The sequence below is a fragment of the Heloderma suspectum genome, chromosome 2, assembly GCF_057233095.1.
Source record: "Heloderma suspectum isolate Gila_16-S chromosome 2, 16-S_ref, whole genome shotgun sequence".
In the NCBI taxonomy this organism is placed as follows: Eukaryota; Metazoa; Chordata; class Lepidosauria; order Squamata; family Helodermatidae; genus Heloderma; species Heloderma suspectum.
Window position 1 is genome coordinate 161,504,485 of NC_139459.1, and position 27,280 is coordinate 161,531,764.

The following is a 27,280-nucleotide window of genomic DNA, read 5'->3' on the forward strand; positions in this document are numbered from 1 at the left end:
GCCTGGCAAGGGTAATTATGCAAATTCGGTGGCTTGGAACTGGCACACGTGGGGTGAGAATAAAGCCACTGTGGCTCATTTTCCCTCCATGATTGTGCAAACCCGCTCTTTATCTTGAGATTGTAAGTTTGCAGGCAGGGCCTGTATTGTTTTTAATTCTTGTACAGGGCCTAGTCATTTTAAGTATGTCACATAATAAATAATACACCATTATGATTATGAGCTGACCAAGGGGCAGGGTCCACCCCATAACTTGGACAAATCCTGGCTCAGATACCACTGGAAGGCCTAACGATAAAGACTTTTAATCTTTAACGTCATGATAACAAAATAGCATTGGCTGCCCAGAGAGGAAAGGCCATTGGACTCGGAAAAGTAAATCAATTAAAATGTAATGGGGTCTTGGTATTTTTTTGTGTCCTCCGACAAAGCAGGCACACCGTGTTTTGTGTAATTTGGCTCCTCTGTACTTCTCATGACAGCAGCAGCAGAACAAAAGCTGGGCATGAGTCACTGAAGCATTCAGCAACTTTAGCAAAGAATGCAGATAGGTGTGACGTACCTGGGAGAGAAGCAAGCATCTCTGCAATACAGGAATCTCCTGAAATCACTGCAAGAGGCAGCATAAAAACCCAGAGAAGAAGGAAGTGGATGACAGCATGCAAATCTTGTTCACTACACCAACTATTCAGTTTTAGAGGAAAAGGTGGAGGAGGAAGAGGAGGAGCAAGTTCTTGAAAGCGGCTTAAAAGACAGGGGGCTCGGTCCTCGTTCATAGTTCCCACAGCAGAGCAGAGATGGGCTCCTGGGTTTTCCTTGTGGCCCTCCTCTTTCATGTAAGCACTGCAGAAACTCCAAAGCCGTAAGTACTTGTATCTATGTACAATATCCTCTTGTTTGGGATTCAAAAGCCTAGTGGTGGCAATAGCTAAAAGCTAACTCAGGTGATAGTTCATTAAGTGCAGGGCTGCATTAACAGGCAGATGTTTCTTAGGATGAATGGTAAGTGATGTGCTGTGGTGGCCCAGAGTGTATGAGCTATGTGCCTCAAAGTCCCCAGTTCAAACTTTATCTCTCACCCATGAATTCACTGTGTGGGTTTGTTTGTATATTTAAGTTATTTATGTTCTACCTTTCTGTGTTAATTCTAAAGTGCCCAAGGCTGTTTACATCATTGAACCATAAAACTACCAGATTAAAAAAGCACAAACTGTTGTTGTCATTACTACGTAGAACCATCAGTGTGTATGTGGCTTTTCAGATTACAAGAAGAGAGGACTCTGCTTAGAAATGCAACCCAGGGGAAACAATAAAAACACAATACAACGCAACATAGCAGACTTAGGAAACTGCACACTTAAAGCAAGTGCCTTTCTCTCAGCCCCTCTTGTTGTTGTTGTTGTTCAGTCATAAGTTGTGTCCGACTCTTCATGACCCCATGGACCATAGCACGCCAGGCCTTCCTGTCCTCCGCTCTCTCCCAGAGCATGCTCAGCTCCTCTAGATATTACCATTTTAAAAACTTTATAGGTCAGTTAGGTTTGCTGCAGTGTCTAAGATCAGAACAAGGATTCTTGTTCTCTTGAAGAGGGGCAGCAGGACAGATTATTGGCAGAGGTAGCCCAAAATGCAGTTTTAAAAACAGCTGTAAGTCAGCTTGAGGAACTGTTATCAAGATTTAGAGATATGGCCAGGGCCCTGTTTGAAGGGTAGTTCTCCTTGCTACAAATAAAGAGAAGACTTGAGTCTCCACCCTGAGGAGTGCACAGCTTATTAGGGCAGGGACAATTCATCAAAATCAAGAGGCAACAGCAGGTGGAAGCAGAGCTGCAATGAGTCACTGGCACCATGAGTTTGTGGCCCAGATGCAACTTCAGTCTTGAGAAGGAAATCAAAAGGGTGAACTCCCCAACAAAAAGGCAATCACATTTTAATGTCAGGATGGAGGAAGGGTGTTTATTTCACAGAGTTGCAAAATGGGGCTAAACTAGAATAAATCCTCTCTTAACCATGTTTACTGATAAGCCTCCCCGCGATTTCACAAGAGTTTACTGAAGGAACTATGTTTAGGATTGTAGCCAGATACTGAAGGAAAATAAACGTGGTCAATACTGCAGAAAGAGATAAAGGACACAGGATAGAGTTATGACATCCCGCAGTGATTCCAGCAGGTTTTACGCCAAAGTTGGAGGCTAGATTTTGTAAAATAGACAACATCCAAAAGCAATTACCTATCTTACCTAAGTACTATTCACTAAAGCAAGGCACATTAGTTCCTTGTCCCCAAGGAACTGAGCTTCAGACCTTTACATATCCAGTGCAGTAGCAAAGGGTTCCAAATCAGAGGGAGGATTCGAAGCACTTACAGCTGAGCGTGTTTATACCCAAAAGGGGCATTACTTTTTTTCTGTGTTACTCTAGCACTAGGGGCCTGATCCAGATCAAGACCCAGGATGGGGGTTGGGGGGGCTTTAATCCACCACTACTACTGTGGTCCAGATTGGGGCCTGCGCACCTGCAATTCATACTGCCAAATAGTGACCCATTTGCTTTAGTGAATCAGTCTATTTGGCAATATAAATTGCGCCTCTGGAGCCCCCAATCCAGGTCAGGATTGCAGGAGAAAGAGAAAGGAGTAAAGCCCCCTATCCCCAAGCGAGGTGCTTCTTCTAGAGGAGTACAGAAAAAAAGTACATCTTTACAATAATGCCTGTTTTGGCTTTTAGAGTCTCCCTTCAGACCTCTGCACTGAGAGCACAAAGGCTGGGAGTGCAAGGACCAGAGATGCTGGGCCGGGCACACACAGCCCCCCTCCCGCTCCTCACTGAATGGTAGTTCACTAATGCTCTAATAGGGCTTTGGTGTGTAAAGGGAAGTGACTGAACCACTGTTCAAAAGCAAATGGTAGTATTTTACATTTTTGGTGTTTTGTAATGCCCGATTTCATAGTGTTTAATTGTTTGAAATTTCCTGGGTTTACTTCAAGGCAGGGAGACACCAGCCCACTTCAGACATAACAACAAGCCATGCTTTGTTATTACATGCAAGAGCTGTAGTGAGCCTCAGGCTCTTACCCTCTTCCTTCCTCCATGTGTGAAGGGAGGAGATGTCAAACTTCCAATCATGGTTTGTAATGAACTGCAATTTGTTATCTTGGTTTGTTAACTAACCATGGTTTGTTGAAAACACAGTTTCCCATATTCAGATGAAATGGAAAACTGTGGCTTGTTACTACAATAGAAGCTTTAAATGTCCTTTCCTCTTGCACAAAACCTCTCTTTCCCCTCTCCTTCTGAAGGATCATGGATCATGTCCCACAAGCCAAATTCTGGCTCCAGTCAGACAGACTCCAGTTTTCCCTTTTAATGCATGAGTTGAGGAACGCTAGGACACTTCTTGAAGGAGTGGAGTTGGTAGTAAAATCAGGATTACCATCAGTGAGTTGATACTACTCATTGCTGAAATTTCCATTTTAAAACACACACAGAGAGACTCGGGGTGAAGTGCACTTTGGTGGAAGTTCTTGTGCTAGTTCATTCCCGCAAGTCAAGTGCAGAAAGTCACATAACCTTCTTCAGCTGTATTGCTCTGTGTCTTCAAAGAAGATCTGCAACAAACAGTATTACGGGCTTGCCATCAACGAGGACTGTGTTGACGGAATTGGAATGAGAGGAGGTGCCAAGAAAAGCAGATTTGCAAAAACAAATCCAAGTAATCTCCACTTTACCCCAGCAGCTCTGATTATGGAGTTGGCTGCAGGTCACCATGTGTACTACCAGATTCACATTAACTTGTCCCCATACGATGCAATGACATGAAGAAATGTAATAATCTGAACGGGCCTTTTGTGAGTTTGAGCAGAAAACCAGACGGTGGTAGCTACTCCATAGTATTTGCCAGGAATCACAGTGTTCTATCTACTACGTGTGTCTCTGGTTCTTCACTCATAGCTTGGCTCCTAGATTCTGCCTGGGGCTGGGCTGGCTCTCCATTAGAGGGGCAGGGAGCAGCCACAGGACGTGGGAGGACAGACCTATGTCCCCCCCTCCCAAGTCAGCCCACTGATCCCAGAAGGACACTGTGCCATTGTCAGTGTCAAAGTAAAACTGAACAGCTGGTTCGGTCAACTTTCTGTGTGTGGAAAGGGGGGAACCCCATCTCGTCCTTGCCTTGGGCAGGTGAGATCAGGAGTGGGTGTCGGGCTCTCATGCTTCTGTATCACTTCACCCCACTGATGAGCTCTTTTATTTGTCCCTTTAATTCAAATAAATGTGAGCTCCTTTTTCAGTCATTAACCTCTGCCCACAGTGGGGAAGGGACACCAAGTAGGAGTCCCCTTTGCTATAGGAAACACTTATTGAAGCTGACCAGGTACGTCGACTCACAACTCATGTTTATAAATACTTATCCGTGAATAAGTATGATACACAGGGTCTTCAGGAATTGAATAGGGAATTGGACTGCCCTATTTTGCCTAATCAATGGACTGCTGTCATAGCATCTGTATCTGATATGTCTGTCGACCTTTGGTTATGCCTTATCCAGCAAAAACTTTTGTCTCGGGTTTACTGGACACCACAATGTCTTTTTAACAAAGCCTTGTCTAAATCAGCTAATTGTTGGAGGTGTAATACAGCCAATGCTTCTTTTATTCATATGTTTTGGAAATGTCTGATAGTGGCCTCCTTTTGGGTTGAAGTCATCACATGGATAAACTTTGTACTGGAAAGTTCTTTAATATTTACTGACATACATGTTCTTTTAAATTATTTACCTGCTTTTGGGGGATCTAACACACGATCAGTGTAAATGTTTTTTTTGTGTGCCCTTGACTGCTAAAAGACTGATATTACAACACTGGAAGGATAAAAGCACACAGCCTGTAATGCAATAGATTGAAGACCTAACAACACTAGCAACATTTGAAAGAGTGGTATATAGGCATCAGTTGCAAATGGACTGATATTTGGATATTTGGTCTGCTTTAACTGAATTTTAAGTATAATCCATTCCTTCTTTATTCTTTTTTTTCTGTTTTTAGAATATCGTAATATTTGGAACTGAGGCTTTTAAGGCATGTAATTATACTTGCAAATTTGTTTTGGGTTTGTTTTTGTTTTCTTTTCGTTTGTTGAAACTCACAATATTTTTTTTTAAATACTGTCAGGGTGGACACTGAGCCCATAGAATCTTAGAGTAGTTCTGATTTTGAGGAAGAGGAGCCACTCCTGGGAGAGGAGCACGCTCATCTTTCCCAGGGCCAACAGCTGGCAGAGATTCCTCCCACTGGCATTCCTAGCTTAGATAGCAGTCCTGGGAGTGACAGAGCGCAGGAAGCAGACTTGCTGGACACGCGACGCCGACGCAGGGAGCAGCGCCAAATGGAGGGTGCGGAAAGGAGGCGTAGTGCCCGGTTGGCGCGCAAACAACGGTTGCGCCCAAAGGATCCAAGGGAAAAGGGGAGGGACTCTCCCTAGCCCGTAAGTTCAGGGTCTGCCAGTGATTCCCTTTCAAACGGGGACCAACTGTTCCAACTTAGGGCATAGGTACTCTGTTGCTCATATCTAGTTGCTAACAGTAGAATTGTTAAGTTGTAAAAGAGGAATAAAGCTTTGAAAAGAATCCCTTTGTCTGTGTCTGGACTTGGCTACTGGATTAGACTGAGAGAGGCCTCCAAGGAGCCCTTGACAAATACCAAGTAAATATGGCCTTTGGCTCATGTCACTGGGCAGGTTCTCATGTCACGCTAAGCCACCCTGCGAATAAGCCACAGTGGGTTGTTGTTCCTGGAACAACCTACAGAATGCCTGGCAGATGATTGGGCTTGCCGTGGCTTGTTCCCCTGCCCCCGCTTCCCCCTCAGACCTCCAGCTGGTTCTGGCATGTATCCCAAGGGCCTTTGCAGCAAAAACTGTTTTGCTTCCCCCTCCCCACTATGATCGCTAACCCTTTTCATTCCCTGCCTTTTTTTCAGTGCCTCAAAATGCTCAGTTGGGATCACAATGTCGCCATCTTCTTCGTCTTGTCAGTCTTTTGCAAGTGTGCCCTTACTGCTGCCTGATATGTGTAGCTTTGTCTTGCCAATTTCCTTGTATGTTTCAGCTGTCAAAGGAAGCAGCAAAGTAGACTAGGTAAGGTACAAGGAAATGGACAAGATGAGGCTGCATATAGGCTAATTTGCGCGCAGTTGTGAGAGGTGGGGGGAGGAATAATAGTAAAAGAAAGTTGTTGTTGTTCAGTCGTTCAGTCATGTCCGACTCTTCGTGACCCCATGGACCATAGCATGCCAGGCCTTCCTGTCCTGCGCTCTCTCCTGGAGTGTGCTCAAGTCCATATTCATTGCATCGGTGATGCTATCTAGCCATCTCATCCTCTGCCGTCCCCTTCTCCTTTTGCCTTCGGTCTTTCCCAGCATCAGAGTCTTTTCCAGGGAGTTTTCTCTTCGTATTAGGTGGCCAAAATATTTCAGCTTCAGTATCTGTCCTTCCAATGAGCAGTCAGGGTTGATTTCCTTTAGGATGGACTGATTTGACCTCCTTGCAGTCCAGGGGACTCGTAAGAGTCTTCTCCAGCACCACAGTTCAAAAGCATCGATTCTTTGGCGCTCAGCCTTCCTTATAGTCCAGCTCTTACAGCCATACGTTGCTACTGGGAAAACCATAGCTTTGATTATACGAACCTTTGTTGGCAAGGTGATGTCTCTGCTTCTTACTATGCTGTCTAGGTGTGCCATAACTTTCCTCCCAAGGAGCAAGCGTCTTTTAATTTCATGGCTACAGTCACCGTCTGCGGTGATCTTGGAGCCCAAGAAAATAAAATCTGTCACTACTTCCATTTCTTCCCTTTCAATATGCCAGGAAGTGATGGGGCCAGATGCCATGATCTTCGTTTTTTTAATGTTGAGTTTCAAACCAGCTTTTGCACTCTCCACTTTCACCCTCAACAAGAGGCTCTTTAGATCCTCTTCGCTTTCTGCCATTAGGGTGGTATCGTCTGCGTATCTGAGGTTGTTGATAATTCTCCCAGCAATCTTAATTCCGACCTGTGATTCATCCAACCCGGCGTTTCTCATGATGTACTCTGCATATAAATAAGCAGGGCAACAATATGCAGCCTTGTCGTACTCCTTTCCCAATTTTGAACCACTCGGTTGTTCCATGTCTGGTTCTTACTGTTGCTTCTTGACCCTCGTACAGGTTTCTCAGGAGACAGGTAAGGTGGTCTGGTACTCCCATCTCTTTCAGAATTTGCCAGAGTTTGTTGTGATCCACACAGTCAAAGGCTTTAGCGTAGTCAATGAAGCAGAAATAGATGTTTTTCTTGAATTCTCTTGCTTTCTCCATGATCCAGCGAATGTTGGCGATTTGATCTCTAGTTTGATCTCTCCTCTGCCTCTTCGAAACCCAGCTTGTACTTCCGGTAGTTCTCGGTTCACATACTGCTGAAGCCTAGCTTGTCGGATTTTGAGCATAACCTTGCTGGCATGTGAAATGAGTGCAATTGTACAGTAGTTTGAACACGCTTTGGCGTTGCCCTTCTTTGGAATTGGAATGTAAACTGACCTTTTCCAGTCTTGTGGCCATTGTTGAGTGTTCCAATATGTGTGAGTGTGTGCACTCACACATATTGAGTGCAGCACTTTAAAAGCCTAATCTTTTAGGATCTTAAATAGCTCAGTTGGCATACTGTCATCTCCGCTAGCTTTGTTGTTAGTAATGCTTCCTAAGGCCCATTTGACTTCACTCTCTAGGATGTCCGGCTCAAGTTCAGTGAGCGCACTATCATGGCTATCAGGGACATTAAGATCTTTCCTGTATCGTTCTTCTGTGTATTCTTTCCACCTCTTCTTAATCTCATCTGCTTCTGTGAGGTCCCTGCCTTCTTTGTCCTTTATCATGCCCGTCTTTGCACAAAACATTCCTTTGAGATCTCCAATTTTCTTGAAGAGATCTCTAGTCTTTCCCATTCTATTGTTTTCTTCAATTTCTTTGCATTGTTCATTTAAGAAGGCCTTCTTGTCTCTCCTTGCTATTCTCTGGAAATCTGTATTCAGTTGGGTATATCTTCCCCTTTCTCCCTTGCTTTTTGCTTCCCTTCTTTCCTCAGCTACTTAAAGCCTCATCAGACAACCACTTTGCTTTCTTGCATTTCTTTTTCTTTGGGATGGATTGAGTTGCTGCCTCCTGAACAATGTTACGGACCTCCGTCCATAGTTCCTCAAGCACTCTGTCTATCAGGTCTAATCCCTTAAATCTATTCCTCACCTCCACTGTATGAGGTGAGGAATATATAAATCATATCCCTTTACTGTATAAATCATATCCCTTATTCATAGGGGATATGATTTAGGTCATACCTGAATGGTTTAGTGGTTTTCCCTATTTTCTTCAATTTAAGCCGAAATTTTGCAATAAGAAGCTCATGATCTGAGCCACAGTCAGCTCCAGGTCTTGTTTTTACTGAGTGTATAGAGCTTCTCCATCTTTGGCTGCAAAGGACATAATCAATCTGATTTCGATATTGACCATCTGGTGATGTCCATGTGTAGAGTCGCCTCTTGTGCTGTTGGAAAAGACTGTTTGCTATGATCAGCGTGTTCTCTTGGCAAAACTCTATTAGCCTTTGTCCTGCTTCATTTTGTACACCAAGGCCATGCTTGCCTGTTATCCTGGTGATTTCCTGACTTCCTGCTTTAGCATTCCAATCCCCTATGATGAAGAGGACATCTTTTTTTTGTGTTAGTTCTACAAGGTGTTGTAGGTCTTCATAGAACCGATCAACCTCAGCTTCTTCGGCCTCAGTGGTTGGGGCATAGACTTGAATTACTGTGGTGTTGAATGATTTGCCTTGGATTCATACTGAGATCATTCTATCATTTTTGAGATTGTACCCTAGTACTGCTTTTCCCACCCTTTTGTTGACTATGAGTGCTACTCCATTTCTTCTAAGGGATCTTGCCCACAGTAGTAGATATAATGGTCACCTGAATTAAATTCACCCATGCTTGTCCATTTTAGTTTGCTGATTCCCAAGATGTCGATGTTCAATCTTGCCATCTCATGTTTGACCACCTCCAGCTTACCTTGATTCATTGATCTTACATTCCAGGTTCCTAAACAATATTGTTCTTTACAGCATCAGACTTTCTTTTCACCACCAGGCACATCTACAGCCGAGTGTCCTTTCGGCTTTGGCCCAGCCGCTTCACTCTTTCTGGCGCTACTTGGAAATTCCCTCTGCTCTTCCCCAGTAGTATATTGGACACCTTCTGACCTGAGGGGCTCATCTTCCAGCATCATCTCTTTTAGCCTTGTGATACGTTCCATGGGGTTTTCTTGGCTGGAGAAACTGGAAACTCCATACTGGAGTGGGCTGCCATTTCCTTCTCCAGTGGACCACATTTGGTCAGAACTCTCCTCCGCCATGACCGGTCCGTCTTGGGTGGCCCTGCACGGCATAGCTTATGGCTTCACTGAGTTACGCAAGCCCCTTCGCCACAACAAGGCAAGCTTCAGATTCAGATTTCTGAAGCATGGTGGCTGTTTTGTGGAATTGGCTATTTTGTGCCACCCCTAACATCATTGCACTGGTCAGAGTTGGTATTGCAGTCTTATGATGACTCATTCTTTTGACAGGAAGGAAGTTGCAGCTTTCCAGACACTCCTTTGAGTTCTCCTCCCCCAGACACATCCCACTGTATGTCCCACTGTATGTAAATGATCCCTAGGCTCATCCCACTTTTCATTTAAAGAGACAGCACCAATTAACAAGCACATGGCTTAGTCCTTGCTGTCATGACAGTGTCAAATTTCAAAAGACAACTCCTTCCCCCTCCCTTTCCCCCTCCTCACTCCTCAAGGGGGGGCAAAGGGGAGGGGGGATTAGGGGAGAGATAGTTGTGCTTTAGCCCTAATGAGCCTCCTCCCCCTCCTCCCTGCCTCCCCCCCTTGCGCCCCCTTGAGGAGTGAGGAGGGGGAAAGGGAAATGGGGGGAAGGAGTTTCTCCCTACTACAAACCATGGGTTCTTGGTGTATCTTGTTGACGAAAAATAAACCACCCTGCAGAAAACACTCCGGGTTCGAACAGCACAAGAACCAACCATAGCTATCTGCCCATGGTGGGTTGTCGTGTCATGGAAACCCAGTGTATGACTGCAATTTTTGAGTCCCATTTTAGGGACAAAATCTATGTATATAATATAATTACATTTCTGAAAATTCCATCCTAATTGTCTGCGTTCTTTTAAACTGCATGCCATGATAGATTCTGTTGTTATTATTGCAGGCAGTACATCCTGGTAGTTCCTGCAGTAGTGCAGAGTGGCACTTCAAATGAAGCCTGCATAGAACTCCAGAACCTCAATGAGACAGTCTCCGTGAATCTTACGCTGGAGTACAACACTGAAAGATACCCTCTGTGGGGGGTGTCTGTAATCAGAAAACACTTCTTCCATTGCGTCAGTTTCACGGTACTTACCTCCTTACCTCATCCTGCATTGCCATGAAGAGCGAGGGGGAAAGTGGCCTGTAAAAAGGGAGGGAGATCAATTTATAGCTTGAAATGGTTTCCATCCCATTTGGGCTGAATTGGGTTCTTAGGAATCACCAGGTTCATTGCTAAGGGTGGGTGTCAATACCCCTTCTACTGTTCAGCGGCCCCCTGTCTACATATGCCTCAAGGGCAGGGACTAAGGGAGCTGAGTTAAATCCTGACCCAGCCCCTAATGAAAAGAACAACAGGAGGCTAACGCTAACTTTCATAAATCAGAGATGACTTTTTTTTTTCATGAACAAATAGAACCACTCCAAAATCATTCTGGTTGGGTTTCAGATTAGGCAAAGGCTTAATTTAACATGTCAGTTTGAGCCTAGCTGTGAATCAGGGAAGAAGAGAGAGGTAGGTTGAATCCACGAAGCTCCACAACATTTCCTTTGCCAGGAAATACCAACGAGAATAGAACCAAAACTAAAAGCCTATTTTATTTAAAAAAAAATGGTTCCCCACATACATGCTAGAACGATGCTTTACTCCATGTGAAAGCTCAACCTTTTGTCTTAGCAGCCCTTATCTTACTAAAGCTGTCTGTATTTTAGCCAAGGGGAATGTTAAAATTAATACACCAAACAGAATGTATCCTTTCTCCCTGTCCATTTCTTCCTTTCCCCATTTTGAAAGTCTGGAAATGGCCCAGATTGTGTCCAAAGGTCTTCAAGAGTGCCCAAACATCAAGCATGTGGATATCACATGACTCCAATTAAAACTGGGGAGAACTGCCTGCTGATTACATGATGCATAAACAAGACAGTTAAGCTGGTACAGAATCACTTTTTGTTCATTTCTAGGGTGAAAAGAGAAATGGGCAGCAAACTTTGTTTATATGGTGGCCACTTATGCATCACCAGAAAAAAGAGGACACGCATTTGCATAAAATTTGCATATGCGTGTGTGTCTCTGTGTGTGTATATAGAGATGCAAATTTAGAAATCCTGTTATTTAATCAGGAATATAATCCATCTAACCATAGCAAGGAAGACTGTGACCTGTGTGCCTTGCTCAGTCTGCTGTCCAGGCACTGTTGATGGGCAATTTCAAGTCCCAGTTCTCCTTTCTTAGGGTTCTTTATCTTAAAACCAGGCTTGGACTGGACAGCCCTTCAAATAGGGGATGCCTTCAAACAGAGGATGGACAGGACTTCAAATAAAGGACTGTCATCTATAAAGTAGGGCACATGGCCACCCTTAACTCTTCCCCTCCTAAATGTGTTCTTGTCCACAGGTTCCTCCGGCTTCTCCTAACCCACTAGCTTTCATGGTTCTTTCTGTCAAAGGCTCTTCCATCAGCTTCTATGAAAGAAGGTCTGTGGCTGTTCGGAACTTAAGTACAGCTGTCTTTGTCCAGACAGATAAGCCTGTCTACAAACCTGGCCAGAAAGGTATGTGAAGAATGCATTATAAATCCCTGGGAAGGACCGCCTCTCCAAGCAGACAGTACAGACTGAAGACTTTCCTTCACGGGCCTGCAGTGAGCAAATAGTGTCAGTCAAGATTTCCAAAACGCATCTCTTGCAAAATAAACAACAAACAACCCCCCTTCATGGGCTTTGTCTTTGAGCAAGCTGCTGGGTTTCTAGAAATCAGTGCACACGTTTGTTAGTCACCACTGATTTTTAAGATGCCTCGTCCTCTGACCATCACAAATCCTGCAGTTTTAATAGAGAGAGTAGGTGTCTGCTTGCAGAGGCTTTGGTTGCAAAAATGGGTGCAGGGTGGAGGTCAGGGTCAGATCCTAAATACTGGGGACACCCTTGAGGTAGGCATGGCATTTTAAAATTTTTGTTAGGATGATCTCCCAGCTCCCCTAAACAACCCTAAAACTAGGAGGTGACACAGGCTGCCTATGGACAGCTGCCCTCACACTTCCTCAGACTGTTGGCAGCTGTGTGCAGGCAGAAGCCCTCAGGCACCAGAACTGGGAATTAGGCTGAAGGGAAGCCAGTGGCCTGCTACTTGATGTCCTTCAGCCTGAGGCCTCCAAGGGGAGAATTGGGGTTGAAGCCAGAACCTGGTTTCCTGAAGATCCTTTGAAATGGAAGTGGAATGTCACCGTTTAGTGGGCCCAGGGTGGGAGAAGAATTGGCCTGAGGAGCCCACCCAGCACAAGCCTCTGTGGCAAATGGCCAAGGAAGGAGCATGTTTTCCCTGCCCTACAGGCCCATGTGTATCAAGGTGCTTCAGTTCCTAGAGCTCCTCGGATGAACACAGTTTGCTGTGCTCATCCTTTGAGTGGAAAACAAGCCCTTGCGATGCCCATGGGGCAGCCCAAGGGCACATCTCCCTCCCTCTTATAATGGGGGCTGGACAACTGCCCTTCTGCTTGAGCAGTGTACTTCACATCTGGAGCAAAGGAAGGGCAGAGGGGTTGCCCCCCAAGCCAGCTCCATGGAGCTTGGCATCCTGATCCATTTGAGGAGATGGATGCTTTTCCATGTGGATCCCCTTAGCGGATCAGGAGCAGGCATACGTTGCATGTTTGAATGTGCATCCATACACATGTTCTACTGAAAGTAAAGCAGTGTTAATAGTCCTCTTGGTAAGTGCGTTTATGTCTCCTCCTGATTCAAGTAAGGAGATCCACAGTTGTTCATAACACTAGCTGGTAATAACATGCACATTTTAATACTAAAAATCAGGAGCTCAATTTGTAATTCTGTACGTACTGTTAAGATTGGCAATCCCAGATCCTTTCAGCTGGTTATTTATCAGAGGCTATTTCTGCAATAGCAAGCCCAGAAGTGTTCCATGGATATTGCTGTCAGTGAAATCTCTGTAGAAATGTGATTTTTCAACCTACCATATTAAATCTTTAAAAAATTAAATGGGTTTCTTATATCTCCATTCCTTTCAGTGATGTTTAGAGTTGTTGCTCTGGATACTAATTTCAAGCCAGTTAATGAAACGGTGAGTATAATTGAGAGCCTGTAGATTCTCAAGCATCTGAAATCTTAAAAACATAATAGTCTGTTCTGTTGTTGTCCTCCAAGTCTAATGTTGATCTTTGTCTTCCTTTGCTCTCCAGTATCCATTGATCTACATCCAGGTAAGAGCAGCACCATGTGATTTAAAGTTTATTTTTGTCTTGCTGTCTGAATCAACAGTGCAAGCTTGGTCTAAGCTTGCTCATGCTGGTATCTCAGCTATAGCACATTCTGAGCAGAGCAGCACACTTGTCAGCTCATGAGCAACAGTGCTGAACAGGAAATGTAACATAACAACAGCAAACCTTTCTGGATATAAATATGTTATATGAACACTGACCCAGCCCAATCACCAACTCACTAGCCTGACTTAAAAAAAAGAAAATGGGGAAATGCTGTGTTCTGAAGGCCTTGTAGGTATGATGGTGCCCAGAAGGCCCCAGAAGGTATGACCTCACGGTGAGTCTTGTTAGCTGGAACAAATGTAAAAGAATCTCCCTCAGTAAATTAATTCTCCATAAAAACTATGTAGTAGAGAGAAAATGTTTCCATAGCAATTAATTTCACTTTATAATCTGCCGTTTTGTTTGGGTAGCATTACAACAATGCATTTTCTGTTTTTATATTTTTAATATAATATACCCATGGTGAAGCCTGTCTTATCCAGATAGCCTGTGGCATTTGGATAACCTGATGCTTACATTCATAGGAGTGTCATCCGGAAAGGCTACAAGGCTATATAGGGAATGGAAAGGGAGGAGATGGGTGATATAACGAATTCAGGTAACACAGGCTTCCCTCTGATTGTGGATAATTGGGGTGCCACTATACATGTGAACCATTTAACCCAGCCCCTGGTATTTTACAAAAATACAAGGAATATCAGACATAAAGACGTTGGGTCATCCATAAAACGTTTTGCTCTAAGTGCTAATCTAAATCTAATTAAGTCAAGATAACATGGGTCAAATGACATGATACATTAAATATGTAGCATCAGTTGACCCTTTCAGGGTTTTTTAATCACATGTTAGTGCACGCAGCCCCAATCTGGATCAGAGCCACTACATGTGGGGAGGGGAGGTTTAACCCCCACCACTTGTTTTCTGAAGTTTGCTCCTCATGCATGGGGGCTACAAAGAAGTAAAAGCCTCTTCCCATATGTATTGACATTCTCTGTGTAACTGTGATCAGTTATTCCAGACTGAGGGGCTGTTTACACAACACGTTAACCCACACTCAGTGGTTGAGTCTGGGTTGGTTTGAACTGTGGGTTGTTTGTTGAACTGTGGGTTATAGTGCTGTCTGAACACAGCCAGAGTGGCTTGTTAACCATGCAGTGTGGCTTATTTTCTCGATCAAGCCACCTTGAGATTCCATGATTTGTTGTTGAGTTGTTCAGGGTGGTTAACCAGCCGCACTGCATGGTTAACAAGCCAGCCTGGCTGCGTTCAGATAGCACTATAACCCAGCCTGCAGAAAATGTGCTGCATTCAGACAACACACTCACTCACAGTCACAGTTCAACAGACAACCCACAGTTCAAATCAACCCACACTCAACCACTGAATGTGGGCTAGTGTGTTGTGTGAACAGCCCCTAAGACAAATACGACCATTTTAAAACTATTTTTACGTTAATAGTTTAATCAGACTCTGAGCTACTACGACGGTCATGTTGACTCTGATAACACCTAAGGGTTCCCTTTTCCATGTCTAAACGACATAAAGGCCAAAATGATCCATATTACAATTGGACATCCAAATCATGTGCTGAAATTACATGGGTTCTAGATAAAAAAAATTAGAAGGATTTCTAAACAATAATAAATATGATGTTAAATTTATCCTTCATAAGAACAGTGTTTATATGGGTCATATTGCAGGAAGTGATGGCTGGCTTGTGGTACAAAATTCCAGCAATTCTTTCTTGTATGGTCAATACCCAGTCCAACTCTACATTGTATTATGATCTTTCATAAAGATACTGAAAGATGCTGACAGATTGTCAGTGAGGCATTCCAACTGGCATTGAATAAATGTCAATAAGTCTATTCTTATTACTCATAAGATGAACCTTATGAATCATAGAATCATAAAATCATCCAGTTGTAAACTGAATCTCAGTAAGCGGGTTTCAAAGAAGGAAGAAAATGGGACATGAAATGGTTTTCCTCCTCCTGCCCTCCAGGATCCTCAAGGAAATCGGATTGCTCAGTGGCTGAATCAAAGACCTTCCTTTGGCATCCTCCAACTGGAGCTCCAAATAGTCCAAGATACAACCCTGGGAAGCTACCAAATTATTGTTGAGAGTACATCAAGTGAGGGCACGCCAAGCAAGAAGACCTATCACTTTTTCAGTATAAATGAATACGGTGAGTGATTACCACAGTGAAGTTCACCTGGATTAGAATTTTTATCCAACTCTGACTTGATATCAGTACCGGTATTTTGGCCCAGTGAGAAGTACTTTCCTTTAAATTTCCTATCATCACTGTCCTACTCCTACAGAACCTGCACCTGTGGACACCTGATTGTTGAATAAACATATGAAGTTTGCCAGATCTGTATATATGAGATATAACCAAAAGTGAAACTGGGCCCATAACAAGTTTTACTTGGGGTAAATAAGCCAGGTGTAGCCCTATTCAGATATCGTATAAATATGTGGAAGGTGAGGGATGGGTCATAGGTGAAGAGCTCTCTCCATGTGAATGGGAACCCTGAAAAAGAAGGGTTTCCAATCCTATGGAAGAGTCCTGGCAGCATACAGTTGTAATGCAGGGTTCTATCAGATGTTATAATATATGCATGGAGGTTGGGTGCATGTGTGTGATCCTGCCCCTTCCTTTAGTGCATTCATATATCGTTTTAATAGGTCCAAGTAATAACAGATAGGAGGAAGCAATTTACCAGTAGACAAATCGCAAGGCCATGGGTAGTCCTATATATCAAGGCAAAGGACTGGCTGTGAGCGAAGCTGCTGCAACCAGAAGACAGCAGAACAACTCTGACACTGTATGCTCAAATATACTGCAAAACCATGAACCCCAAATTATCTGGTTTGATATTTTCCCCCAATGTCTGCTCCAGTGTCTGGATTTTTTAAAAAAATTTTGATCAATGTTCACATTTAACTTGTGTGTGCATTTTTTATCCTCACAGGTAAATGATACATTTACCTCAGTAAATTATACACCTCCTCATTCCTTATAATATTTTTGCCCTCCTACCTCTTCATCACTGTGCAAGCATTTGTCCCAAACACACCCTCTTCCCCAATGTATATCTAATCTGTTATATGGCCAAGCTAAGACTTTCTTAATCGCATTCACATATATTTTCAGTGCTGCCAAAATTTGAGGTGAACATCAAAGCACCAGAGAGGCTCTCTGTTTTCGATGAAGAATTCAAAGTAGACATTTGTGCCCGGTAAGTTTTGAAGCTAAGAAAAGCTAGCATGGTAGCATTTTTAACATGCAAATTTCAAACATTTGGATTGCAAATTTCTAAAGCATTGAAAAAAGGTTGTTCGTGTTCCCATTGTAGAGCTGGGGAAATAAGGCTGAGCAACTTGACTAGGGGGGATCCCAAATTCTACCTCAGCTAGAACCCAGGAGGTAACTGCATGTTGGTTGGGGAAGAGGTATTTTTCATCCAGGTGGGATCTTCTACCCACTTCTCATTCCTCTGTTGTGGAGTATTACCTGGATTTTCATGGGATCGGCTTTGGTCTGCAAGGGACACATGAAGCAAGAAAAGCCAAGTGTACCTTAAAAATCTGCTTTTAATGGGTCACACAGTGCTTGAAAGCAACATATTTCGGTGGGGGCGGGGGGAGTAGAACTGTTTCCTGCCTCCGAGCAGAGCAGAGGAAGCTGCTTCACCTGGTCCAGGGACTACAGAAGCAAGCAAGCTCCCAGAGAGCGAGCCACCAGAGGGAGTGAACAGGGGGAGCAAGCAGGAGTTGGCTAGGGCAGTTGCAGTGGAACAGGAGACAAAGGCAAAGAGGTAAATGGGTTGGAGGAAGCCAGGAGTCTGTCCTTTTCCTTCTGAGTGGCTGTGAGCTCACCAGGTGCTCCTGAGAGCTCCAACTGAGTTGGGTGTGTGTGGCCTGAGTACTCCCAGCAGCTGTGTGGGCAGGAAGTTTCAGTCTGTTTCCCGCCTCCCAGCTGAGCACTGCAGAGGAAGCTGCTCTAGCTGGTCTAGGGACTACAGAAGCAAGCAAGCTCCCAGAGAGTGAGCAATCAGAGCCAGCAAACAAGGAGACCAAACAGGAGTTCAGCAGGAGAGGTCAAGGGGGAGGCCCCTAACATTTTTTTAAAACAAAACAAAACATTTTTTTACTTTATTTTTCTTGTAACACACACTTCCATACCAGTGGGACTCTGTTTTTAACCTCCAGTGAGTAGAGGACCAGGCACAGGCTACTCTAGAGCAATCAGAAAGCTAGAAAGAAAAAGGGAAAAGAGGCTATGGAAGGACGAGACTCTCCAGTGGTAGTGACCAGCAAGGTCTGTGCAATGTTTGTTTTCTTGCCTGAGATCAACATGGCCTACACGTGCAACAAGTGCAAGTTGATTACACTGTTGGAAGAAAAGTAAGAGGACTGGACCGGCAAGTGTCAACCCTCCAGGGAATAAGAGAACTCAAAGAGTTCTTAGACAGAGCAGTGGAACTACAGCAGAAAAGCAAAGTACAGAAGCTAGAAGAGCAACAGCAAGCTGAGGCAGAAGAGGAAAATGCTGAGGTAAGGAAAAATGAAGTACAGGATACTCCTTGGAAAAGGGTGACAGTTAGGAGCAGAAGAACTAGAAGCCACTCTGCACCAGTGGAAGCTGTGGAGCTATGGAATCGTTTCCAGGTACTTGAGGATGAGACTGGAGGACAGCCTGCAGAGGAAGAACTACATGGGGACCCCACAGGAGAGTGAGCAAGAGGCTGAAGGACAGTCAAGCAGAGGCAATAAAACGAAGACCTACAACAACAAGAAGAGAATAGTAGTGGGAGACTCCTTGCTGCGTGGGATCGAAACCCAAGTATGTCGCAAAGTCCCATGGACTTGCCAGGTATGCTGTCTCCCAGGAGGACAGATTAGAGACGTGACTGAAGGGTTGCCTACACTCATAAAGCCCACTGACAGGTATCCCTTTCTTCTCATCCATGTGGGAACAAATGATACCGCAAAGCAGAGCTATGGAGAAATCACGTCAGACTTTGAAGCTTTGGGAAGGAAACTCAAGAACTTTGGGGCCCAGATAGTTTTCTCATCCATCCTTCCAGTAGTCAGAAGAGGGATAGAAGGGGAAAGAAAATACTCCAGGTGAGTGACTGGCTACAAAGGTGGTGCTGACAAGAGAGATTGGGATTCTGGGACCACAGGCTATACTTCCTGGAAGATGGACAGTTGGCAAGAGACAGGTTGCACCTCACAAAGGCTGAGAAGAATGTGTTTGGCCACAGCATGAAGAACTTCATCAGGAGGGTTTTAAACTGAATCCTACGGGGAAGGGAGACGTAAAGTTGGGGGTAACAACGGATGAAGGCTCAAGGACCGCAACAGAGAGAACAGCTCTAATAGCGCTCAATAATAGTCTTCACAAACATGTAGAAAGAAAACCAGACTATGAAGCACATCGTCTTTGATGTCTGTATACTAATGCCCAGAGTATGGGAAACAAACAGAACAAACGTGAACTCTTAATACAGGAGAGAAATTATGACTTGACTGGTGTAACTGAGACTTGGTGGGATGACTCTCATGACTGGAATACAGCAATTGAAGGATATAACTTGTTCAAAAAGAACAGGAGGAACAGAAAGGGAGGTGGGGTTGCACTATATGTGAAAAATACATATCTCTGCACAGAAATACAGGAGGATGAGCTTGGTAGCCCCATTGAGAGCATCTGGGTTAAAATAAATGGAACAAAGAATAAAAGGAACCTGGTGGTCGGAGTCTACTACTGGCCACCCAATCAAGGAGAAGATGAGGATGAAACTTTTGAAAAGCAAATAGCCAGTGTTTCAAGGAAGCATGATGTAGTAGTAATGGGGGACTTCAATTCCCCCAATATTTGTTGGGAGACAAATTCTGCAAAACATGGCCCCTCCAAGAAATTCCTGACTTATGTTGCTGATAACTTCCTCCTTCAGAAAGTGGAGGAAGGAACTAGAGGATTGGCTATCCTTGACTTGATCCTAACCAACAGAGATGACTTAGTGGATAAAGTAGCAGTTACAGGAACTCTGGGGAAAAGCGAGCATGTTATACTTGAGTTCTTGGTTCTAAAGGAAGCAAAAGCCGAGTATAGCCAAACACGTACCCTGGATTTTAGGAAAGCCGATTTTAATAAACTCAGAACAATGATAAGCAGGGTCCCATGGCAAGCGACTCTAACGAGAAAAGGAGTCTAAGATGGGTGGGAGTTTTTAAAAAAGGAAATTCTCAAGGCACAATTACAGACAATTCCAACGAGAAAAAAGGTGGAAGACAACAGAAGGAGCCAATGTGTCTTCACAAAACGCTTAGAGATGACCTGAAAACAAGAAAGGACACATAGAGGAAGCACACATATAGGAAGTGGAGCGAAGGACAAGCAACAAAGGAAGAATACAGGCAGGTAGCACAGCATTGCAGGGATGGCATCAGGAAGGCTAAAGCTGAGAACGAGCTGAGGTTAGCGAGGGATGCTAAAAGCAACAAAAAGCCTTTCTTCAGATATGTGCATAGTAAAAGACAGAGGAAAGAAATGGTGGTTGAACTATTAAAGAAGGATGGCAAAATGATAACGACAAAGAAAAGGCAGAGGTGCTCAATTCCTACTTTGGCTCAGTCTTCTCCCAAAAGAGGGTCTATGACACCCCTGGCAAAGGTGAAGTACAGGCTGAAGGGGCAAGATTGCAGCTTGAGATTGATAGGCATATGGTCAAGGAACACCTCAGTACTTTGTTCTACTTGTTATCTTTATAAATGAAATAAAGAATACCAACAACATAATCACCATCTACAGTTTCCAACATTACAGTATTCTTGAGGACACAGCAACAACCAGAAAAGCAAAAAAGGAAATATAAACAGGAAAATAAAGGGAACAAGAAAAAGTATTAAGAGAAAAGGAAAAAAGAAAAAAAGGTACATATTACACATAAACTTCAAGTTTCACTCTACTTAAAAGATTATACCATTGCCAATATTACAATTCAGTACAGCCTAGGTAATCCATCTTATTTCAGTAACAGTATATTATTATTATTCAGTAACAGTATAAATCCTCAGATTTATAGCAAAGAAACAGGCTATACATTTTCCCCTAGCCATAAAATGCTTTTCAGCTAACATATAATGATAAAGCTAAAATCAACCAACCGGGAATATTACTAATCATAGTCTCAAAATAATAATAATAATAATAATTAATAATAATAAAGAAATTTATTAAGGATAACAGAAAAAACAAAATCAACAACAATCACTAGTATATTTTATACTATCTATATTTTAGATAAAAGTTCGTATAATCAAAGCTATGGTTTTCCCAGTAGCAACGTATGGCTGTGAGAGCTGGACTATAAGGAAGGCTGAGCGCTGAAGAATCGATGCTTTCAACTGTGGTGCTGGAGAAGACTCTTACAGGTCCCCTGGACTGCAAGGAGGTCAAATCCGTCCATCCTAAAGGAAATCAACCCTGAGTGCTCATTGGAAGGACAGATACTGAAGCTGAAGCTGAAATATTTTGGCCACCTAATGCGAAGAGAAAACTCCCTGGAAAAGACCCTGATGCTGGGAAAGATCGAAGGCAAAAGGAGAAGGGGACGGCAGAGGATGAGATGGCTAGAGAGCATCACTGATGCAATGAATATGGACTTGAGCACACTCCGGGAGAGAGTGGAGGACAGGAAGGCCTGGCATGCTATGGTCCATGGGGTCATGAAGAGTCGGACACGACTGAACGACTGAACAACAACAACAACAACAACAACATTTTAGATAGTATCATTTCTAAATATATATATGAGTGTGTACACTTCTATACACCCACAAACCAGAATTTTATATACAGTATATCATGTCTATTATATATAAAAAAAGGGAGTTAAGAGAAAATGGAAGGGAAAAAAACAGATATATGTAAACAGTCATCTCTGGCATACTGCCCGGATCTTATAACCCAAACAAACTGACAAGCGACAATTGTTTATACATTCCCAGCTCATGGGACTGAAGAAGATGTCTCCTGTGCTTTACCAACAAGCCAAGCTTCCGCCACTTCATGATTTAAAAACTTTTTCATCTGGCCTTCAATGAGGATGCAAAATGTGGCAGGGTATTTTATGTAAATTGTAAATTCATTTGTCTTGCCTGATTCCTCGCCTTACTGAATTTCCTTCTTTTATCAGCAATTTCTTTAGTGTAATCTGGAAATAGCATAATGTTATCTTGTTTTGGCCCCCAAAGAAGATCTCCCCTCCCTCTTGCCATGCGCAGGGTGTAATTTTTTGTAGAAACTCTTCAAACTGAACTATAGCAGTAACAGCAGTCCCTTTAATGCTACACACCGTACTTGGAACAGAGAATGCATGCTCAATGTCAAGTAAATAATCAGATGGCAAAGCAAGTAATTCATGCAGGAATTTATCGAAGAATTTAGACAGGCTTACATCAATGGGTAATTCTTTGATGCCAGTAATGTGCAGGTTCGCTCTTCGTGTAAATGCTTCCAGTTGTGAGATTCTAGTAGACAGGATATTATACGAAACTTTCATTGTAATCTCTTGAGCTGATACGCAATCTTACAGGTCATTAACTTTCGCCTCCATCTTTTGCAGAGAAGTATTAATTAGGTCCACAGCCCCCTGAAGGGTGGTAATGGAATCTTGGATTGTATCCAATCTCTTAGCCTGTTCTGACAGTTGAAGAGACAAACTATTTATCAAAGCAAGCAGCTCCTCTATATTTCCATCACTTCTTGAAGACTTTGCCAAGGGAGGTGGGGGGGTGTCAGCGGTGGTCCCGTTCCCTTTTTCCTTCCCTTTGATGTTGCCATCCTTCTCCTTAAACAAATTTTGCAGGTCCTCAAGTATTGTTGGTATTCTTTAATCCATAAACACTAAAAATCGACATTTGGAACTCGTCAGCCCTGTGTTCTCCTAATTCGATAGGTATTTCAAAACAGCTTTGAGTTGATGTCTTTGCTCTGGAAAACTAACCTTGGAGCCCAGCCCTTCTGCTGCTCCGCAAAATGAGCTACTCTTCCCAGATTTCATCCAGATGGTACTCTTGCTTCCCCTGTTAGTTCCAGGGGAAGATAAAAAGGTTTTTCAATCTTTTAAAAGCTGTTTGAGATAGCATTCTGAGGAGCCTCCACAGAATGCTGCCAGGGCGACATTGGCTCCAACCGGAAGTCCGGAACACAGCATTACTTTGAATGAGCTCAAATCTCCATGGCCAGATGAACTGCATCCTAGAGTAATACAGGAACTGGCAGAAGAGCTCTCAGAACCACTATTATCTTTGAGAAATCATGGAGGACAGGTGAAGTGCCAGATAACTGGAGGAGGGCTAATGTTGTCCTTTTCTTCAAAAAGGGTAAAAAGGAGGAACTCAGGAACTACAGACCAGTCAGTCTGAAATCAATCCCTGGGAAAATTCTGGAGCAGATTATAAAGCAATCCATCTATAAGCACCTTGAAAACAATGCAGTGATTATTCGAAGCAAACATGGATTTGTCAAGAACAAAACCTGCCAGATGAATCTGATCTCATTTTTTGATCAGGTAACCTCCCTTGTGGACTGTGGGAATGCTGTGGACATAATATACCTCAACTTCAGCAAAGCTTTCGACAAAGTGCCCCATGATCTCCTGATGAGCAAACGAGCTCAAAGTGGGCTAGATGAAACAACAATCCGGTGGATCCACAGTTGGCTACAGAATCGGACTCAAAGAGTGCTTATCAATGGGACCTTCTCAAACTGGGGAGAGGTAACAAGTAACAAGCGGGGTACTGCAGTCTGTCTTGGGCCCAATGCTCTTCAACATTTTTACTAATGACTTGGAGGAGGAGGTGCAGGGAATGCTTATCACATTTGCAGATGACACCAAATTGGTTAGGATAGCGAATACCTTGGAAGACAGAAACAAAATTCAAAGTAATCTTGAAAGACTGGAGTGCTGGGCTGAAAACAACAGAATGAACTTTAATAGGGATAAATGCCAAGTTCTGCACCTACGAAAAAGAAACCAAACACACAATTACAAGATGGGAGATACTTGGCTCAATAACACTACAAGCAAGAAGGATCTTGCAATTGTTGTCGATCACAAGCTGAATATGAGCCAACAATGTGATGTGTCTGCAAAAAAGGCAAACGCTATTTTGGGCTGCATTAATAGAAGCATAGCTTCCAAATCCCGGGAAGTACTAGTTCCCCTCTACTCGGAACTGGTTAGGCCTCATCTGGAGTACTGTGTCCAGTTCTGGGCATCACACTTTAAGAAGGATGCAGGCCAACTGGAGAGGGTTCAGAGGAGGGCAACAAAGATTATCAGGGGACTGGAAACAAAGCCCTATGAGGAGAGACTGAAAGAACTGGGCATGTTTAGCCTTGAGAAGAGAAGACTGAGGGGAGATATGATGGCGCTCTTCAAGTACTTGAAAGGTTGTCACAGAGAGGAAGGCCAGTATCTCTTCTTGATCATCCCAGAGTACAGGACATGGAATAATGGGCTTAAGTTACAGGAAGCCAGATTCCAGCTGAACATCAGGAAAAAAATCCTGACTGTCAGAGCAATATGACAATGGAAACAATTACCTATGGAGGCAGTGGGCTCTCCCAGACTGGAGGCATTCAAGATGAGGCTGGACAGCCATCTATCAGGGCTGCTCTGACTTGGATTCCTGCATTGAACAGGGGGTTGGACTCGATGGTCCCTTCCTCAAGAGGTTGGAAGGCCCCTTCCAACCCTAGTGTTCTATGATTCTATGATTCTAACTGGATGTCATCAACCCAGTAGGTGGTGCTCAACCAATGAGAGAGGCTTGTTTCTTGCCCCTGTCCAGGCTCCCTCCAGCTACCACGTTATTATCCCTAACAGCATCTGAAGGGTCCCCATGAGAACGCCCCATCAGTGGAATTTTGCCCCCATTCCTAGGGATGGCGGAGAATTTCTCCTCGAATCTTCAGGAGGCCGAATGCCAACGCATTCGGCCCCCTGAAATTGGCGGTGAAATTCTCCGCCCCCCCCGGGATGGGACTTACCTTTGGCGAATGTCCCTCCCGGCGGCGGGTCCTGGCAGCGGTTCGGCGGGGGTGGGGGCGGCAGCCGGTCTTCCAACTGGCTGCCACCACTGCCATTACAAAATAAAGTAAAAAAAACACAAAACCCCGTTATAGGCTACGTAATGATTAACGTAGCCTATCACGGCTAGATTTCCAAAGTCAGCCGTGATAGGCTACGTAAAGATTTATGTAGCCTATCACGGTGTTTTTTGAAAATCTAGCCGTGATAGGCTACGTAAATCTTTACATAGCCTATCATGTTTGTTGTTGCTTTTGTTTTTTTACTTGGAAATGGTAGTGGTGGCGGCCGGTCAGAAGACCGGCCGCCGCCGCCGGGTGCTGCCGCCACCAGGGACATTCGCCGAAGGTAAGTCCCATCCCGGGGGGGTGGCGGGGGGGTGGCGGACCGTTTCTCCACCAATTTCGGGGGGCCGAATGCGTTGGCATTCGGCCTCCTGGAGATTCGTGGAGAAATTCTCTGACATCCCTACTCTAGATATCTAGTTTACCAAGGTCAGGGCCAGGTGAAAGACTAGGAACACCCGATCATACTGAATTTAAGGTGAAGGGATGGGTACACAGCAGCTGAACTGCAGGGGAGCCAAATTAAAGAAAAACAACGCAGTAAAAGTACTCTGCGAAAATGTGGCTTCCCCACAGGTAAGCTCCGGGGTGGCTGCTAACTAGCCATGACGTTATCTGCCCCAAAGGACATCCAAACAGTCCCAATCCACAGCAAATCACCCATGAAGACAGGCCCCAGGATCCCACTGCATTGTTCCAAAAAAACAACACATGCCAGTAACACCAGAGGCTTGGAGGGTGTGAGGTAGTCTCCTAGTTCAGGCCAGGGATGTCTCCCCCCACCTCATACACTCCCCAAACCAAATAAGCTTGCTAGGCCTCTTTGGAAATGTCCAGAATGGATTTCAGAAACCTGGGCTTTGATGGAGTGGAATGGAGCAATTCTGCTTACTGTCAGATCTTTGTGGAGAAGAACCACTTGGTCCCTCTCCTCCCTAGCTTGTCTGAGGCCACTCATTGAACCTGTGGCTAGGGTGTGACTTGAAACATGGTCTGCACCTTTCCCTCTCTCAACTGTTTGTATTGGTTTATTTCTTTCCTATTAGATATACCTACGGCCAGCCTGTCCAGGGGAGAGTCCAGCTCCGAGTGTGCAGACAACGCTATTACCATCCGAGATGCAATCGAGATTCCAATGGGATTTGTGAAGCTATTAGTGCAGAGGTACAACTGTAACAGGGCAACTACTGCTTTCCTATAACTTTGGTCGTTCAGGCCACTGTGGAGTGTTTGGAGGTAAAATGAAAACAGAACTGGGCTGCCTTTGGAATTTGGTCAGGATACGTTTGGACATAGATTGAAAGAAAAAGGATGCTTTCTCCCATCTTTTTGATTATGGCTACACGATTTATCAGAAATACTATTCCTCACCTGCTTCAAATGTGTGCAGTTTTTTTTCTTTTTTTTTTGGTTATTTAGCTGCCATGATGGAAGTATTCTTTAAACATAGATACAGCCTATCTCAGACAGTCTGTGCAGTTCCTCAGTGCGTTAGTGTTAATAGTGCTTTCCTGCATGGCATGTTGGCAGAATGAAGCCCGTAGGACAGTTCTATTCTGAAAAAGACTACTAGTTGTTTGGCCACAGAAGACTTATAGTAGAACTCCCAATTTTACTACGTAGCTTGCAAGCAGTTGGCCAATTTCAGTGGGCAAAGCATGAGATTCACTAGCAAACTTTAGGCCCACCATTAAATGTAAGTTTCACGAAATGTTGCATTTGCACAATTAGGCCTAGTTTGAATATACTGTAGGTACATTTTGCTTCTGGATGTATGTATGTATTTATTAATTAAATTTCTTAATTGCCCATCTGGCTGGTCACCTGGCCACTCTGGGCAATGTACAATAATACAAACAGTTTTAAAACAGTAAAATTACACTTTAAAACATCATTTTCTAAAATTTCCCTAACCCACCCCAAATGCCTGCCTGAACAACCAAGTTTTCAATGCATGGCGGAGTTCCCTAGGGAGGGAGTTCCACAGAGTGGGGGCCACCACAGAGGAGGCCCTCTCCCTCATCCTCACCAGCCTAGCTGTCCTGGCTGATGGGAGAGACAGAAGGCCATCCGAGGCTAATCTTGTTAAGCAGCCTGTCTGGTGTTGCTGGAAGCGCTCCTTAAGATAGGCCGGGCTGGAACCATATAGGGTTTTAAAGGTCAAAACCAACACCTTGAATTTGGCTGGGAAAACAACTGGTAGCCAGCAACTCCTTCAGCACTGGAGTGATGTGATCACGCTGGCGGCTACCTTTAATCAGGCGAGCTGCCGCATTCTGTACCAGCTGCAGCTTCCAAACCTTCTTCAAGGGTAACCCCACGTAGAGCGGATTACAGTAGTCTAGACGAGAGGAGACCAGGGCACGTACTACTGATGGGTGCAGATGGTCAGGAAGGTAGGGGCGCAGCCTCCATATCAGATGGAGTTGGGACAGCGCTGT

General features: G+C 44.1%; 1 protein-coding gene across 4 annotated transcripts in view; it reads left to right on the plus strand.

Annotated features, from left to right (window-relative positions):
- Nucleotides 1-457: 457 nt before the first annotated feature.
- Nucleotides 458-27,280, plus strand: part of LOC146353025 (ovostatin-like) — a 71,864-nt gene continuing 45,041 nt past the window's right edge. Inside the window, exons 1-9 of one of the 4 annotated variants that reach the window (XM_084835477.1) lie at nucleotides 458-862; nucleotides 5,042-5,078; nucleotides 10,289-10,468; nucleotides 11,776-11,932; nucleotides 13,405-13,457; nucleotides 13,576-13,596; nucleotides 15,665-15,848; nucleotides 16,821-16,905; nucleotides 25,886-26,003. In XM_084835477.1, coding sequence (XP_084691603.1) covers nucleotides 11,809-11,932; nucleotides 13,405-13,457; nucleotides 13,576-13,596; nucleotides 15,665-15,848; nucleotides 16,821-16,905; nucleotides 25,886-26,003 — 585 coding nt within the window. In that variant the 5' untranslated portion in view covers nucleotides 458-862; nucleotides 5,042-5,078; nucleotides 10,289-10,468; nucleotides 11,776-11,808. Of the gene's footprint in view, nucleotides 863-5,041; nucleotides 5,079-10,284; nucleotides 10,469-11,775; nucleotides 11,933-13,404; nucleotides 13,458-13,575; nucleotides 13,597-15,664; nucleotides 15,849-16,820; nucleotides 16,906-25,885; nucleotides 26,004-27,280 lie in introns of all 4 variants that reach the window. The other 3 variants (XM_084835475.1, XM_084835476.1, XM_084835478.1) reach the window with 3 other exon arrangements.